This window comes from Heterodontus francisci, chromosome 16 (assembly GCF_036365525.1).
Source record: "Heterodontus francisci isolate sHetFra1 chromosome 16, sHetFra1.hap1, whole genome shotgun sequence".
In the NCBI taxonomy this organism is placed as follows: domain Eukaryota; kingdom Metazoa; phylum Chordata; class Chondrichthyes; order Heterodontiformes; family Heterodontidae; genus Heterodontus; species Heterodontus francisci.
Genome location: NC_090386.1, coordinates 102105686 through 102123232, shown reverse-complemented (window position 1 = coordinate 102123232; position 17547 = coordinate 102105686). Strand labels below are relative to the sequence as shown.

The 17547-nt window shown below is 44.8% G+C and overlaps 1 protein-coding gene across 1 annotated transcript in view; it reads right to left on the bottom strand.

Annotated features, from left to right (window-relative positions):
- Nucleotides 1-17547, bottom strand: part of LOC137378420 (myosin-7-like) — a 199645-nt gene that overhangs the window by 87328 nt on the left and 94770 nt on the right. Inside the window, exons 16-19 of the mRNA XM_068048747.1 lie at nt 13804-13983; nt 13446-13578; nt 12403-12482; nt 5545-5632 (exon numbers count right to left, since the gene is read on the bottom strand). Coding sequence (XP_067904848.1) covers nt 5545-5632; nt 12403-12482; nt 13446-13578; nt 13804-13983 — 481 coding nt within the window. The remainder of the gene's footprint in view (nt 1-5544; nt 5633-12402; nt 12483-13445; nt 13579-13803; nt 13984-17547) is intronic.

Here is a 17547-nt window from a genome sequence, read left to right as displayed (position 1 = left end):
ACCTTCAGAGTGACCACACCCACCCTGAAGAAGAATCTCACCTTCACAGTGACCAGACCCATCCTTAACCAGAGTCTCACCTTCAGAGTGACCATACCCACCCTTAACAAGAGTCTCACCTTCAGAGTGACCATACCCACCTTTAACAAGAATCTCACCTTCAGAGTGACCATACCCACCCTGAAGAAGAATCTCACCTTCAGAGTGACCATACCCATCCTTAACAGGAATCTCACCTTCACAGTGACCAGACCCACCCTTAACAAGAGTCTCACCTTCAGAGTGACCATACCCACCCTTAACAAGAATCTCACCTTCACAGTGACCAGACCCATCCTTAACCAGAGTCTCACCTTCAGAGTGACCATACCCACCCTTAACAAGAGTCACCTTCAGAGTGACCGTACCCACCCTTAACAAGAATCTCACCTTCAGAGTGACCATACCCACCCTTAACAAGAGTCTCACCTTCAGAGTGACCATACCCACCCTTAACAAGAGAGTCACCTTCAGAGTGACCGTACCCACCCTTAACAAGAGTCTCACCTTCAGAGTGACCATACCCACCCTTAACAAGAGAGTCACCTTCAGAGTGACCGTACCCATCCTTAACAAGAGTCTCACCTTCAGAGTGACCGTACCCATCCTCAACAAGAGTCTCACCTTCAGAGTGACCGTACCCACCCTTAACCTGAGAGTCACCTTCAGAGTGACCATACCGACCCTAAATAAGAATCTCACCTTCAGAGTGACCATACCCACCCTTAACAAGAATCTCACCTTCAGAGTGACCGTACCCATCCTTAACCAGAGTCTCACCTTCAGAGTGACCATACCCACCCTTAACAAGAGTCTCACCTTCAGAGTGACCATACCCACCCTTAACCAGAGTCTCACCTTCAGAGTGACCAGACCCACCCTTAACAAGAATCTCACCTTCAGAGTGACCATACCCACCCTTAACAAGAATCTCACCTTCAGAGTGACCGTACCGACCCGAAATAAGAATCTCACCTTCAGAGTGACCGTACCCACCCTTAACAAGAGTCTCACCTTCAGAGTGACCGTACCCACCCTTAACAAGAGAGTCACCTTCAGAGTGACCATACCGACCCTTAACAAGAGAGTCACCTTCAGAGTGACCATACCGACCCGAAATAAGAATCTCACCTTCAGAGTGACCATACCCACCCTTAACAAGAGTCTCACCTTCAGAGTGACCGTACCCACCCTTAACAAGAGTCTCACCTTCAGAGTGACCGTACCCACCCTTAACAAGAATCTCACCTTCAGAGTGACCATACCCACCCTTAACAAGAGTCTCACCTTCAGAGTGACCGTACCCACCCTGAACAAGAGAGTCACCTTCAGAGTGACCAGACCCATCCTTAACCAGAGTCTCACCTTCAGAGTGACCATACCCACCCTTAACAAGAATCTCACCTTCAGAGTGACCATACCCACCCTTAACAAGAGAGTCACCTTCAGAGTGACCATACCCACCCTTAACAAGAATCTCACCTTCAGAGTGACCGTACCCACCCTTAACAAGAGAGTCACCTTCAGAGTGACCATACCCACCCTTAACCAGAGTCTCACCTTCAGAGTGACCGTACCCACCCTTAACAAGAGAGTCACCTTCAGAGTGACCATACCGACCCGAAATAAGAATCTCACCTTCAGAGTGACCATACCCACCCTTAACAAGAGTCTCACCTTCAGAGTGCCCATACCCACCCTTAACAAGAGTCTCACCTTCAGAGTGACCATACCCACCCTTAACAAGAATCTCACCTTCAGAGTGACCACACCCACCCTTAACAAGAATCTCACCTTCAGAGTGACCGTACCCACCCTTAACAAGAGTCTCAACTTCAGAGTGACCGTACCCACCCTTAACAAGAGTCTCAACTTCAGAGTGACCATACCCACCCCTAACAAGAATCTCACCTTCAGAGTGACCATACCCACCCTAACAAGAATCTCACCTTCAGAGGGACCACACCCACCCTTAACAAGAGTCTCACCTTCAGAGTGACCATACCCACCCTTAACAAGAATCTCACCTTCAGAGTGACCGTACCCATCCTTAACCAGAGTCTCACCTTCAGAGTGACCACACCCACCCTTAACAAGCGTCTCACCTTCAGAGTGACCATACCCACCCTTAACAAGATTCTCACCTTCAGAGTGACCGTACCCATCCTTAACAAGCGTCTCACCTTCAGAGTGACCATACCCACCCTTAACAATATTCTCACCTTCAGAGTGACCATACCCACCCTTAACAAGAATCTCACCTTCAGAGTGACCAAACCCACAACAAGAGTCTCACCTTCAGAGTGACCATACCCACCCTGAACAAGAGTCTCACCTTCAGAGTGACCAAACCCACCCTTAACAAGAGTCTCACCTTCAGAGTGACAGTACCCACCCTTAACAAGAATCTCACCTTCAGAGTGACCGTACCCATCCTTAACAAGAATCTCACCTTCAGAGTGACAGTACCCACCCTTAACAAGAATCTCACCTTCAGAGTGACCGTACCCATCCTTAACAAGAATCTCACCTTCAGAGTGACCGTACCCATCCTTAACAAGAGTCTCACCTTCAGAGTGACCGTACCCACCCTTAACAAGAGTCTCACCTTCAGAGTGACCATACCCACCCTTAACAAGAATCTCACCTTCAGAGTGACCGTACCCATCAAAGAACAAAGATCAAAGAACAAAGAAAATTACAGCACAGGAACAGGCCCTTCGGCCCTCCAAGCCTGCACCGAATCAGATCCTCTATCTAAACCTCTCGCCTATTTTCGAAGGGTCTGTATCTCTTTGCTTCCTGCCCATTCATGTATCTGTCTAGATGCATCTTAAAAGACGCTATCGTGCCCGCGTCTACCACCTCTGCTGGCAATGCGTTCCAGGTGCCCACCACCCTCTGCGTAAAGAACTTTCCACGCATATCCCCCCTAAACCTTTTGCCTCTCACTTTGAAGTTGTGACCCCTAGTAATTGAATCCCCCACACTGGGAAAAAGCTTCTTGCTATCCACCCTGTCTATACCTCTCATGATTTTGTACACCTCAATTAGGTTCCTTCTCAACCTCCGTCTTTTTAATGAAAATAATCCTAATCTACTCAACCTCTCTTCATAGCTAGCGCCCTCCATACCAGGCAACATCCTGGTTAACCTCCTCTGCACCCTCTCCAAAGCATCTACATCCTTTTGGTAATGTGGCGACCAGAACTGCACGCAGTATTCCAAATGTGGCGGAACCAAAGTCTTATACAACTGTAACATGACCTGCCAACTCTTGTACTCAATACCCCGTCCGATGAAGGAAAGCATGCCGTATGCCTTCTTGACCACTCTATTGACCTGCGTTGCCACCTTCAGGGAACAATGGACCTGAACACCCAAATCTCTCTGTACATCAATTTTCCCCAGGACTTTTCCATTTATTGTATAGTTCACTCTTGAATTGGATCTTCCAAAATGCATCACCTCGCATTTGCCCGGATTGAACTCCATCTGCCATTTCTCTGCCCAACTCTCCAATCTATCTATATTCTGCTGTATTCTCTGACAGTCCCCTTCACTATCTGCTACTCCACCAATCTTAGTGTCGTCTGCAAACTTGCTAATCAGTCCACCTATACTTTCCTCAAAATCATTTATGTATATCACAAACAACAGTGGTCCCAGCACGGATCCCTGTGGAACACCACTGGTCACACGTCTCCATTTTGAGAAACTCCCTTCCACTGCTACTGTCTGTCTCCTGTTGCCCTACCAGTTCTTTATCCATCTAGCTAGTACACCCTGGACCCCATGCGACTTCACTTTCTCCATCAACCTACCATGGGGAACCTTATCAAACGCCTTACTGAAGTCCATGTATATGACATCTACAGCCCTTCCCTCATCAATCAACTTTGTCACTTCCTCAAAGAATTCTATTAAGTTGGTAAGACATGACCTTCCCTGCACAAAACCATGTTGCCTATCACTGATAAGCCCATTTTCTTCCAAATGGGAATAGATCCTATCCCTCAGTATCTTCTCCAGCAGCTTCCCTACCACTGATGTCAGGCTCACCGGTCTATAATTACCTGGATTATCCCTGCTACCCTTCTTAAACAAGGGGACAACATTAGCATTTCTCCAGTCCTCCGGGACCTCACCCGTGTTTAAGGATGCTGCAAAGATATCTGTTAAGGCCCCAACTATTTCCTCTCTCGCTTCCCACTGCAACCTGGGATAGATCCCATCCGGACCTGGGGACTTGTCCACCTTAATGCCCTTTAGAATACCCAACACTTCCTCCCTCCTTATGCTGACTTGACCTAGAGTAATCAAACATCTGTTCCTAACCTCAACATCCTTCATGTCCCTCTCCTCGGTGAATACCGATGCAAAGTACTCATTTAGAATCTCACCCATTTTCTCTGACTCCACGCATAACTTTCCTCCTTTGTCCTTGAGTGGGCCAATCCTTTCTCTAGTTACCCTCTTGCTCCTTATATATGAATAAAAGGCTTTGGGATTTTCCTTAACCCTGTTTGCTAAAGACATTTCATGACCCCTTTTAGCCCTCTTAATTCCTTGTTTCAGATTGGTCCTACATTCCCGATATTCTTCCAAAGCTTCGTCTTTCTTCAGCCGCCATGACCTTATGTATGCTTCCTTTTTCCTCTTAGCTAGTTTCACAATTTCACCTGTCATCCATGGTTCCCTAATCTTGCCATTTCTATCCCTCCTTCACAAGAATCTCACCTTCAGAGTGATCGTGCCCACCCTTAGCAAGAGTCTCACCATCAGGACCCCTTAAATTGGGGCCTATTTATACTGGGGTCCCTTTGAACAGTATCACTATCAGAGACGTTATGAAGAATGATTGTCTCGTATGAACAGACAAACCTCAGAGCAGACTGATGGGGTAAACGTTTACACACACCAACCGTAGTTTGACATAAGTTGTCACAACATATGTGATCTTACTGCCAGGCTGGAAGGATTGCATTTGTGCTGCATCTTTCACAACCTCAGGATGTCCGCGACCACTCTACACCCAAATAAATATTTTTAAAGTGCAGTTACTGTTGTAATGTAGGAAACGAGGTGGACAAAATGTGCACTGCAAGCTCCCACAAACAGCAATAATCAGATAATCTGTTTTGGCGATGTTGGTTGAGTGATAAATATTGACCATGACATGGGGGAGAACTGCCCTGATCTAGTGCAGTAGGGGCATTTGCCTGAGCCAATCGCTGAGGCTGGAGTAGATCGAGCTTTTCATTTCATTTAGCTCAGACCTGAGAAGGAATGGGAGGGAAAAGGGATTTTGGCTGTGGAGAATGTTCCATTGATCAGCAAGTGGGCAAAAAATTCCCACAGCCCCACATATAGAAAAGTCTTTAAAGGATAGTTAAGGGAGCAATCCCAACAGCGGAAGTGTCAGGGCTACACTTGACTGAGTTCCAATTTCCCCGTGAACATTCACATCCTGGAAACAGCAGCAGGATGGATGGAGTCAAGTACCTGGAGTCTTAGTTTCATTGGGAATGATGCAGCGCACAAAGTGAGGCTGAGTGGATCGCAGGTTCGTCATCAGCTTGTTGAGGTTCTCCTGTGATGATGAAAGAAAGAAACTTGTTACTCCAGGCAGCGTCTTAACGGTGCCACACCTTACAATGTTGGGAGCAAAATTTGCTGAACAATTCTATTGCTAATAATTTTCCCTTCACACAGAAACAAACCATGAATTAAAGTTACCCTAAACTTTCTCCCATTCCAACCCCAACCCCTGACCCTAACTCATGCTGAGCCCGAGGCCACCAGCTCACCTGTGTGAGCATGGCACCTGGTGTAGATCTGCTCTGGTTAATAGAGATTCTCTCTGGTTAATAGAGATTCTTTGGAGTTAAGTGAGTAATATTGTAATTATTCCCTGGTGAATGAACACAAGAACAAAAGAGTTAGCGGGAGTAGGGCATTCAGCCCCTCGAGCCTGCTCCACCATTTGATAAGTTCACGGCTGAGCTGATTGTGGCTTCAACTCCACTTTATTGTCAGCCCCCCCTAACCCTTGACTCCCTTGTCAAGTGTGTCCAGTTGTTCAGAGGGATGTTAATGGTGAGGGGATAGGACCGGCTTGGGGTGAGGCTGTGTTTATTGAGACACAATCATTGTTTTGCTCATCAGGATTTATCCAGCTATCACTCTCTTTCTGTACTTACCACATTCTACTCTTCAGCAGATAGTGAGTAGAAAGATAGCACAGACTTAAAGTGATGTTCATTCATAAATTAGCTAAACATCACTGCAAGTCTTAACTACCTTGATCTCATTGTCAGTTGAGAAAGCAATCGCAAGGTCAGTTTGGATGAAGAAGGCTCTTAGGCCATTTTATATCATCCATCCATCCAGATTCCCAATATTCCCACTGAGCCAAGCTGCCTCCGAGAAGCCTTAGCAAATGGGTCAGAATGGGATCATCTATTAAAAAGTACAAGCCTTTTCTTCCACCTTAGAATCCTCGAGTAAGGTCTCCCTGTTAATGTTTTGTGGTATCTGCTGACTGAAAGACAATTGATCTGAGGAGGGAGATGGCACAGCTCATGGGCTGTTTGTGGTACAAACAGGTGAATAAGACAATGAAGTGTTAGCGAGCACTTGGGGAAAGGATTTTATTTTAATTGTGAAGTGGGTCATTCACTGTCAATAACTTTGCTATGGAAACTAGTCAGAGAGGGAACTGCACTACTAGTCTAGTTCAGGTCTTTAGATCCTGAATTCACGGCATGCTCAGGGTATGAAGGTCTCTTAACTCTGCCCACTCTGAGATTGGGAATATCAATAAATCTGTGCCAAACACAACGCAGCAGCTGATATGAACGCAGATCGAGTTCACAACTACCTGTAACTTAGCACTAACCTACATTAAATGAACAATCTCACTTGGAGAGTGCAGGTGTGGGAAATGGAATAAGTGACATCAGTGCAATAAAGGGTGCTGCTTGTTAACGTATTGTTTTAAGGTACATTAGTTGAGCAGGATACAGGGAGCTTTACTTTGTACCTAACCAGGCTATAGCAGACCTGACAGTGCCTGGGGTTTTCAAGGTGGTTCCATTCGCTTTGCTTTGATGGGAACTGAAACTCAATCAAAGCAGGGAATTCCTTTCCTGTGATATGTATAAGGAGGGAAGCTTATTGAAATCGGCTGAGGACAGTTTCAGGCTCTTTGATTGATTCAACAAGCTCAACGTCATCCAGGACAAAGCAACCCGCTTGATTGGCACTCCAGGCACAACATTCACTCCCTCCACCACCGACGCACAGTGGCAGCAGTGTGTACCATCTACAAGATGCACTGCAGCAATGCACCAAAACTCTTTAGACAGCACCTTCCAAACCTGTGACCTCTACCACCGAGAAGGACATGGGCAGTACATACATGGGAACACCACCACCTGCAAGTTCTCCTCCAAGTCACACACCATCCTGACTTGGAACTATATCGCCGTTCCTTCACTGTCGCTGGGTCAAAATCCTGGAACTCCCTTCCTAACAGCACTGTGGGTCTACCTACCCCACATGGACTGCAGCGGTTCACGAAGGCAGCTCACCACCACCTTCTCAAGGGCAATTAGGGATGGGCAATAAATGCTGGCCTGGCCAGTGATGCCTACGTCCCATGAATGAATAAAAAAAGTCACTGGCAATGTTACAGCCATCTCCATTATCTCCCACTTTGTCCAGGTTCTTTTCCTAGTATCTTGGTTTTTCAGGATTAGGAAAGTATAAAATATAACAAGAGCGTGTTCCAAGGCAATTAAACATTGAGTAATTCAATTTCTGATAAACAGAGTCTCTCATTGTGTTATTCACTTGTTTCACTAAATTTGGGCAGTTTTTAGAGTCACAGAGTCATAGAGTCGTACACCATAGAAACAGGCCCTTCGGCCCACCACGTCCATGCCGACCATAATGCCTATCTATACTAATCCCACTTGCCTGCATTAATTCTATATCCCTCTATGCCTTGCTCATTCAAGTTCCTGTCCAGATGCCTCTTAAATGTTGCTACTGTTCCTGCCTCCACCACCTCCTCAGGCAGCTCATTCCAGATACCCACTATTCTTTGTGTGAAAAATTTACCCCTTTAAACCTCCTCCCTCTCACCTTAAATCTATGCCCTCTAGTTTTAGTCACCCCTACCATGGGAAACAGACTCTGGCTATCTATCCTATCTATGCCTCTCATAATTTTATATACCTCTATCATGTCCCCTCTCAGCCTCCTTCGCTCCAGGGAAAACAGACCCAGCCTATCCAATCTCTCTATAACTCAAACCCTCCAAACCAGGCAACATCCTTGTGAATCTTTTCTGCACCCTCTCTAGCTTAATCACATCTTTCCTGTAGTGCGGCGACCAGAACTGCACACAGTACTCCAAATGCAGCCTAACCAACGTTATGTACAACTGTAACATGACGTCCCAACTCTTGTACTCAATGCCTCGGCCGATGAAGGCAAGCATGCCATACGCCTTCTTCACCACCCTGTCTACCTGTGTTGCCACTTTCAGGGAACTATGTACTTGCACCCCAAGGTCTCTCTGCTCAACAACACTGCCCAGGGCCCTGCCATTCACGGTATATGTCCTGCCCTGGTTTAACTTCCCAAAATGCATCACTTCACACTTGTCTGCGTTAAATTCCATTTGCCACTCACTTGCTCACTTTCCCAGTTGATCTATATCCTGTTGTAACCTTAGACAATCTTCTTCACTGTCCACTATACCACCAATTTTGGTGTCATCTGCAAACTTACTAATCATGCCCCTTACATTCACATCCAAGTCATTAATATATATGACAAACAACAGAGAGCCCAGCACCGATCCCTGCAGCACACCACTGGTCACCGGCCTCCAATCTGAAAAACAACCCTCCACTACCACCCTCTGCCTCCCATCACCAAGCCAATTTTGTATCCAATTTGCTAGCTCACCCTGGATCCCATGTGTTCGAACCTTCTGGACCAGCCTACCATGTGCGACCTTGTCAAAGGCCTTGCTAAAGTCCATGTAGACAACGTCCATCGCCCTGCCCTCGTCAATCCTCTTGGTCAACTCCTCGAAAAACTCAATCAAATTCGTGAGACATGATTTCCCACGCACAAAGCCATGCTGACCATCCCTAATCAGACCATGCCTTTCCACATGCATATAAATCCTGTCTCTCAGAATCCCTTCCAATAACTTTCCCACCACTGATATAAGGCTCACCGGCCTGTAGTTCCCAGGCTTATCCCAGCTGCCCTTCTTAAATAAAGGCACAACAACATTAGCTATCTTCCAGTCTTCCGGTACCTCACCTGTGGCTAATGATGATACAAAAATCACTGCCAGGGCCCCAGCAATCTCCTCCCTTGCTTCCCATAGCATCCTAGGATACAACTGGTCAGGCCCTGGGGATTTATCCACCTTAATGTGCTTCAAAACCTCCAACACCTCCTCTTTTGTAATGTTGTTATGCTCCAGGATATCGGTGTTCCCTCCCTTGAACTCACTAGCTTCCATGACCTTCTCCACGGTAAATACAGACGAGAAATATCCATTTAAGACCTCGTCCATTTCCCGTGGCTCCACACATAGATTACCACACTGATCCTTAAGGGGACCTACTCTCTCCCTAGCTACCCTTTTACTCTTAATATACTTATAGAATCTTTTAGGATTCTCCTTTATCTTATCTGCCAGGGAAATCTCATGGCCCCTTTTCGCCCTCCTAATTTCCTTCTTAAGTGTAGTCCTACATCCCCTTTACTCCTCAAGGGACTCGCTCGATCCCAGCTGCCTTTACCTGATATATGCCTCCTTCTTTGTCCTGACCAGACCCTCAATATCCCCCGTCAACCAAGGTTCCCTAAACTTGCCAGCCTTGCCCTTCCATCTAACAGGAACATGCCAGCCCTGAACTCTTCCCATCTCACTTTTAAAACCCTCCCACTTGCCAGACGTCCCTTTACCTGTAAACAGCCTCTCCCATTCAACTTTTGAGAGTTCCTGTCTGATGCCATCGAAATTAGCCTTCCCCCAATTTAGGACTTCAACCTGAGGACCAGTCCTATCCTTTTCCATAACTACCTTGAAGCTAATAGAGTTATGGTCACTGGTCCCAAAGTGCACCCCCACTGACACATCAACCACCTGCCCATCCTCATTTCCTAAGAGGAGGTCGAGTGTAGCCCCTTCTCTAGTAAGGCCATCCACATACAACAAAATTTCAACTACCCAATAATTTGAATTAAGAAATGTGAATAACAGAGTCATTTGGGAACGTAGAGCTAAAATGTTGGAAATATTAGATCATTTCAATTGAGGGCCTTTGAATTAAGAGGCTGTACAGACACATTGGGGCAATGTTATCCTGTCCCGGTGGGTGGGAAATCCATGGGATCAGGTGGAACGCTGATTTTCACATCCTGCCAATATTACTCGTCTTCAATGGATTGTAAAATCAGGTGGGTGTAAAACCAACATTGCCCCCAATCCTGTCAGTTTCCTGACTGGAGGGATAGGTTAAAATTGCCCCCATTGGGCGGGCCATAAAATCAGTGTTCCACCTAATTATGTGGGATTCCCATCCGGCAGGATACGGTAAAATTGACCCATCATTAAAGGTGCTGAATTTTACAACCATTTTGCCTTTTTAATATAAAGCTATGAATGATGCTTCACAATTTCAATCACTGAATTTCTGTCTCTGAATATTTGAGTGGATCACAGTATCACAGAATTGTTACAGCACAGAAGGAGGCCATTTGTCTGCACAGCTCTCCAAGTGAGCAACTCCCTCAGTTCCATTCCCCCGCCTTCGCCCCGTAACCCTGCACATTCTTCCTTTTCATATAACTGTCTAATTCCCTTTTGAATGCTTCATTTGAACCTGCCTCCACCACACTCCCAGGCAGTGCATTCCAGACCTTAACCACTCGCTGTGTGAAAAAGTTTTTCCTCATGTCACTTTTGCTTCTTTTACCAAATACTTTAAACCTGTGCCCTCTCATTCTCAATCCTTTCATGAGTAGGAACAGTTTCTCTCTATCTACTCTGTCCAGACCCCTCATGATTTTGAATACCTCTATCAAATCACCTCTCAGCCTTCTCTTCACCAAGGAAAACAGTCCTAACTTCTCCAATCTATCTTCATAACTGAAGTTCCTCATCCCTAGAACTATTCTCATGAATCTTTTTTCTGTACTCTCTCCAATGCCCTCACATCTTTCCTAAAGCGTGGGGCCCAGATCTAGACACAATACTCCAGTCGAGGTCGAACTGGTATCTTAAGTTCAACATAACTTCCTTGCTCTTGTACTCTATGTCCCTATTAATAAAGCCCAGGATACTGTATGCTTTATTAACCACTCTCTCAACCTGTCCTGCCACCTTCAATGACTTATGCACATATACACCCAGGTCCCTCTGCTCCTGCACCCCCTTTAGAATTGTACCCTTTATTTTATATTGTTTCTCCATGTTCTTCCTACCAAAATGAATCACTTCACATTTCTCTGCATTGAACTTCATCTGCCACCTGTCTGCCCATTCCACCAACTTGTCTTTGTCCTTTTGAAGTTCTACACTATCCTCCTCACAGTTCACAATGCTTCCAAGTTTCGTATCATCCGTAAACTTTGAAATTGTGCCCTGTACACCAAGGATTAGGTCATTAATATATATCGGGAAAAGCAAGGGTCCCAAAACTGACCCCTGAGGAACTCCACTACAAACCTTCCTCCAGCCCAAAAAACATCCATTAATCACTACTCTTTGTTTCCTGTCACTCAGCCAATTTCGTATCCATGTTGCTACTGTCCCATTTATTCCTTGAGCTAGAACTTTGCTCACAAGTCTGTTGTATGGCACTGTATCAAACACCTTTTGAAAGTCCATATACACCACATCAACAGCATTGAGCTCATCAACCCTCTTGGTTACCCCTTCAAGAAACTCCAGCAAGTTAGTTAAACATGATTTTCTCTTAAGAAATCCATGCTGGCTTTCTTTAATTAACCCACATTTGTCCATGTGACTATTAATTTTGTCCCTAATTACTGTGTCTAGAAGTTTCTCCACCACCGAAGTATAGCAAATCAGATTGTTCTATTGCTGGTTGGGCCATTTCTTACCAGTTTAATATATTACAGGTGTGTCTCTAAACAAACGCGATAAGATTGTTGATATTGTGCAGGCTACACATCGACACACACTCTTAGTGAGGGTATGTATGTGTCACCCGTGGAGTGATCGGGATGGGGACACTGGCCGCTATTTGAGGCGAGTGGGATGTGTGCGAGAAGCCCGATTGTAGCAAAGTGGAATCTTACTTTATGTAACTGGGAGACAGTCTGGAATGAGGCAGCTTTTTTCCGCTTTTCCTTTGTGCCGGTCTTGCTCGGCTCCTGGGCTGGAATGAAAGGTGAAAAGTGAAAAATAAAATATTCATTCCATGAGAATCTGTGAATACAGCTGCTTAAAGCAGGAAGCTCATCCCAGGAAATCCCAGGATCAGTCCCAGTTCATTGATGGACTGGATGATGTGAACAGGGCAACAAGTTATTGGTTTAAAAAGTAGAAATGTCACACTTTGTGCACTGTGGAAACAACTTGGAGTCTGCGTGTGGAGGCATGTGACCTGTGTTAAAGCTGAATTACAATTGCTTAATATTGACCCTGATTTAAGTATTGGGAACTATTCATCCCTCATTTTCTCATTGAACAAGGAGGATTCAGGAAATGGAGCCTGACCTGGAGAGAGGGGGAGACGGTGGCATAGTGGACTAGTAATCCAGAGACCCATCCTAATGCTCTGGGGTCACAAGTTCAAATCTCACCATGGCAGCTGATGGAATTTAAATTCAATTAATTAATAAAAAGAATTCAATTAATTGATAACAATTTGGAATTGAAAGTTAGACTCAGTAATGGTGCCATGAAACTACCATCAATTGTCGTAAAAACTCATCTGGTTTACTAATGTCCTTTAGAGAAGGAAATCCGCTGTCCTTACCTGGTCTGGCCCACATGTGACTCCAGCAATCTGGTTGACTCTTAACTGTCCCTGAAATGGCCTAGCAAGCCACTCAGTTACCTTCTCGAGGGCAACTAGGGTTGGGCAAAAAATGCCAGCAACACCCACATCCCATGAAAGAATAAAAAAAACGGACTTACTGTATCTGCACTACATTGCCGGTGGTTGGGAAAGTTGGGGTCAGGGGTCAGAATCAAGGTTGAGTTCAGGGTCATGAGTGAGGTCAGGATTAGAATCAGGGTTTGGAAGTTGTGGTCTAGATCTACACTGACGAAGGCACAGGCCTGCTATACTAAATAAAGAACAGGTACAGATATTAACAAGTTCACAATAGCTTACCTGCATCGGCACCAACATAGGATTCATACAAGGCGGCCAACAGTTTGTTGGAAGATTTCTGAAAGACTCCCACCACAGTCTCATTCAAAGGGTCCTTGTTTTTATTGAGCCACCCAATAATATTGTAAGGAACCTGTGAGAAAATCCAAATTAATCCAGCACTTTAAGGCAGCCATTAAAATGTTGTTTCTACCCCTGAGGAGACTGTCATTCAGCAGTAAAACATAGTGAACTGGAGCCTGATGAATCTGAGTTAATTGTTACACTTACTGAGCATCACCTTAAACACATCCTGTCACTCTCTCTTTCACACAGACACTTGTACACTCGCAGTTGTGCAATGATTTATTATACTTACCACTCCAGCGTAGTGAACCAGCTCAAAATGAGCCTCGTATTTACGTTTTTTGTCTGGCCGTGGTTTCTGGAGGTTGGGTGATTTCCCCAGGTGATTGTCATACAGCTTTGCTTTGAATGACATATCGGTGGCTTTTGGGAACATGCACTCCTCCTCCAGGATTGACAGGATTCCCAGTGGCTGTATCAAACACAAATAAACAGACAATCAAAGTTGGCCACACCTCCTTCTTACCATCAAATTCTCTTCCCTCTTCGCCTTGTCCCAAGTCATTGGTTCCTCTCTGAGATACAATTTTTAAAAAATTCATTCATGGGATGTGGGTGTCGCTGGCTAGGACAGCATTTATTGCCCATCCCTAATTGCCCATGTGGGGTAGATACACCTACAGTGCTCACTTTACAAACATACGAATTAGGAGCAGAAGTAGGCCATTCGGCCCCTCTAGCCTACTCCACCATTCAATAAGAGCATGGCTGATCTGTTTGTGTCTTGAATTCCACACTCCCATCTACCCCCGATAATCTTTGATTCCCTTATCTCACAAGAATTTATCTAACCCCACCTTAAAGATATTCAATGACCCTGCCTCCACTACCTTCTGAGGCAGAGAGTTCCAAAGTCGCACAACCCTCTGAGAGAAAAAAATTTCCCCTCATCTCTGTCCTAAAAGGGTGACCCCTAATCTTAAAACAGTGCCCTCTAGTTCTGGACTCACCCACAAGAGGAAACATCCTTTCCACATCCACCTTGTCAAGACCATTCAGGATCTTATAAACTTCAATCAAGTCTCCCCTCACTCTTCTAAACTTCAGTGAAACCCAGCCCAGTCTGTCCAACCTTTCCTCATAAGACAATCCGCTCATTCCAGGTTTCAATCTAGTAAACCTCCTCTGAACCGCCTCCAATGCATTCACATCCTTCCTCAAATAAGGAGACCAAAACTGCACACGGTATTCGAGATGTGGTCTCACCAATGCCCTGTATAACTGAAGCATAACATCCTTACTTTTATTTTCAATTCCTCTCGTAATAAAGGATAGCATTCCATTAGCCTTCTTTATTACTTGCTGTACTTATATACTAACTTTTTGTGACTCATGCACTAGAACACCTAGATTCCTCGGCACTTTGGAATTTTGCAGTAGTTCTCCATTTAATTAATACTCTGTTTTTTTATTCTTCCTGCCAAAGTGAACAACTTCACATTTTCCCACATTATACTCCATCTGTCAGATTTTTGCCTACTCACTCAACCTATCTATATTGGTCTGCAACCTCCTTATGTCCTCTTCACAACATACTTTCTTACCTATCTTTGTTATCTGCAAATTTAGCTACCATGCCATCGCTCCCCTCATCTAAGTCATTGAAATAAATTGTAAAAATTTGAGGCCCCAGCACAGACCCCTGCGGGACTCCATTCGTCACATCCTACCAATCAGAAAAGGACCCATTTATGCATACTCTCTGTTTTCTGCCAGCCAGCCAATCTTCTATCCATGCTAATATGTTACCCCCTACACCATGAGCTCCTACATTACGCAATAACCTTTTATGTGGCACCATTTCAAATGCCTTCTGGAAATCCAAGTACAGTACGTCAACAGGCTCCCCTTTATCCACAGCTCATGTTACTTCTTCAAAGAACTCCAGTAAATCAGTTAAACATGATTTCCCTTTCAAAAAACCATGCTGACTATTCCAGATTACCTTGGGTTTTTCTAACTGCCCAGCTACAACCTCCTTAATAATCGATTCTAAAACCCTCCCCACAATAGACATCAAGCTAACTGGCCTATAGTTACCTGTTTTCTGCCTCCCCCCCTTCTTGAATAGAGGGGTTATATTTGCTATTTTCCAGTCTGATGGAACCTTTCCAGAATCTAGCGAATTTTGAAAAATTTACACCAACGCATCTACTACCTCATTAGCCACCTCTTTTAAGACCCTAGGATGAAGCCCATCAGGACCCGGGGACTTGTCAGCCCGCAGTTCCATTAGTTTGCTCAGTACCAGTTCCCTGGCGATTGTAATTTCACCAAGTTTCTCTCTTCCTTCCACCTCCTGATTTACAGCTATTACTGGATTATTTTTTGGATCCTCTATAGTGAAGACAGAAGCAAAATATTTGTTCATTTCATCCGCCATTTCCTTATTATTTACTATTAACTCCCATTCTCACTCTCTAGAGGACCAACACTCACTTTACTTACTCTTTTCCTTTTTAAATACCTGTAGAAACTCTTACTATCTGTTTTTACATTTCTAGCTAGCTTCCTCTCATACTCTAATTTCTTTCTCCTGATTAACCTTTTACTCATTCTCTACCGTTCTTTATATCCTGACCAATCATCTGACCTGCCACTCATCTTTGCTTTTTCCTTAAGTTTGATGCTTTCTTTAACTTCTTTAGTTAACCATGGCTGGTGGGCCCTTTCCTTAGAATTTTTCTTTATAGTAGGAATATACTTATCCTGAGTATTCTGATATATCCCCTTGAATGTCTGTCACTGCTTCTCTATTGATCAACCTCCTAGCCTAGTAACCCAGTTCACTTCAGCTAGCTCAGCTTTCATGCCCACATAGTTGCCCTTATTTAAATTTAAAATACTAGTCTTAGACTCACTCTTCTCTCTTTCAAACTGAATGTAAAATTCAATCATATTGTGGTCGCTGCTACCTAGAGGTGCCTTTACTCTGAGGTCATTAATTAATCCTGTCTCATTACACAAAACCAAGTCTAATATAACCTGCTCACTGGTTGATTCCAGAACGAACTGCTCTAAGAAACTATCTTGAAAGCATTCTATGAACTCCTCATCCAGGCTACTATTGCCAATCTGATTTTTCCAGTTTATATGTAGATTAAAATCACCCATGATTATTGCCGTCCCTTTATCACAAGCACCCAATATTTCTTCTTGTATACTTTGTCCTACATGGTGATTACTGTTCAGGGGCCTGTAGACCACTCCCACTAGACTGTAGACTTTCCTGTAGACTTTCACGGCAGCAGTTGCCTTCTGGCCCTCAGTCTGCCCCTATTTTACTGGCGGGAGTGGGAGATTCTCAGCGAGTGTGACCCTGTCCTTCATTATTGTTCCCATTCAATTTCTAGCAAGATTCCGTGGATAGCGGCCAGGAGTAACAACATTCACCATTTCTCCCACTGGTATTCCAGGGTACGATGACAACTGAGATCAACCAACTGTGCCCAGATTGGAGATTGAACTGGGATCTTGCTGGAATAGCTCGGTCAAAGAGGTTGCTTTTAAGAGGCGTCTTACAGGAGGAGAAAGAGGCGGAGAGGTTCAGGGAGGGAATTCCAGAGTTTAGGGTCCAGGCAGCTGAAGGCACGGCCGCCAATGGTGGAGCGATTAAAATCAGGGATGTTCAAGAGGCCAGAATTAGAGGAGGGCAGAGATTGCGGAGGGGCTGGAGGAGATTACAGAGATAGGGAGGGGCGAGGCCATGGAGGGCTTTGAAAACGAGGATGGGAATTTTTAAATTGAGATGCTGTTGGACTGGGAACCAGTGTAGGTCAGCGAGCACAGGGGTGATGGGACTTGTTGCGAGTTAGGACAAATAGGAATACAGAGGGTAGGAGGAACAAACCTGTGGAAGCATCTATAAACCAGAACAAATATTTTGAACAGAATATTCTGGATAGGAATGTAGATCTCGTGCAAGAAAAATGTGAATGTCAAATGATCTTTCTTGCCCAAAAGTAAGCTTCTATTT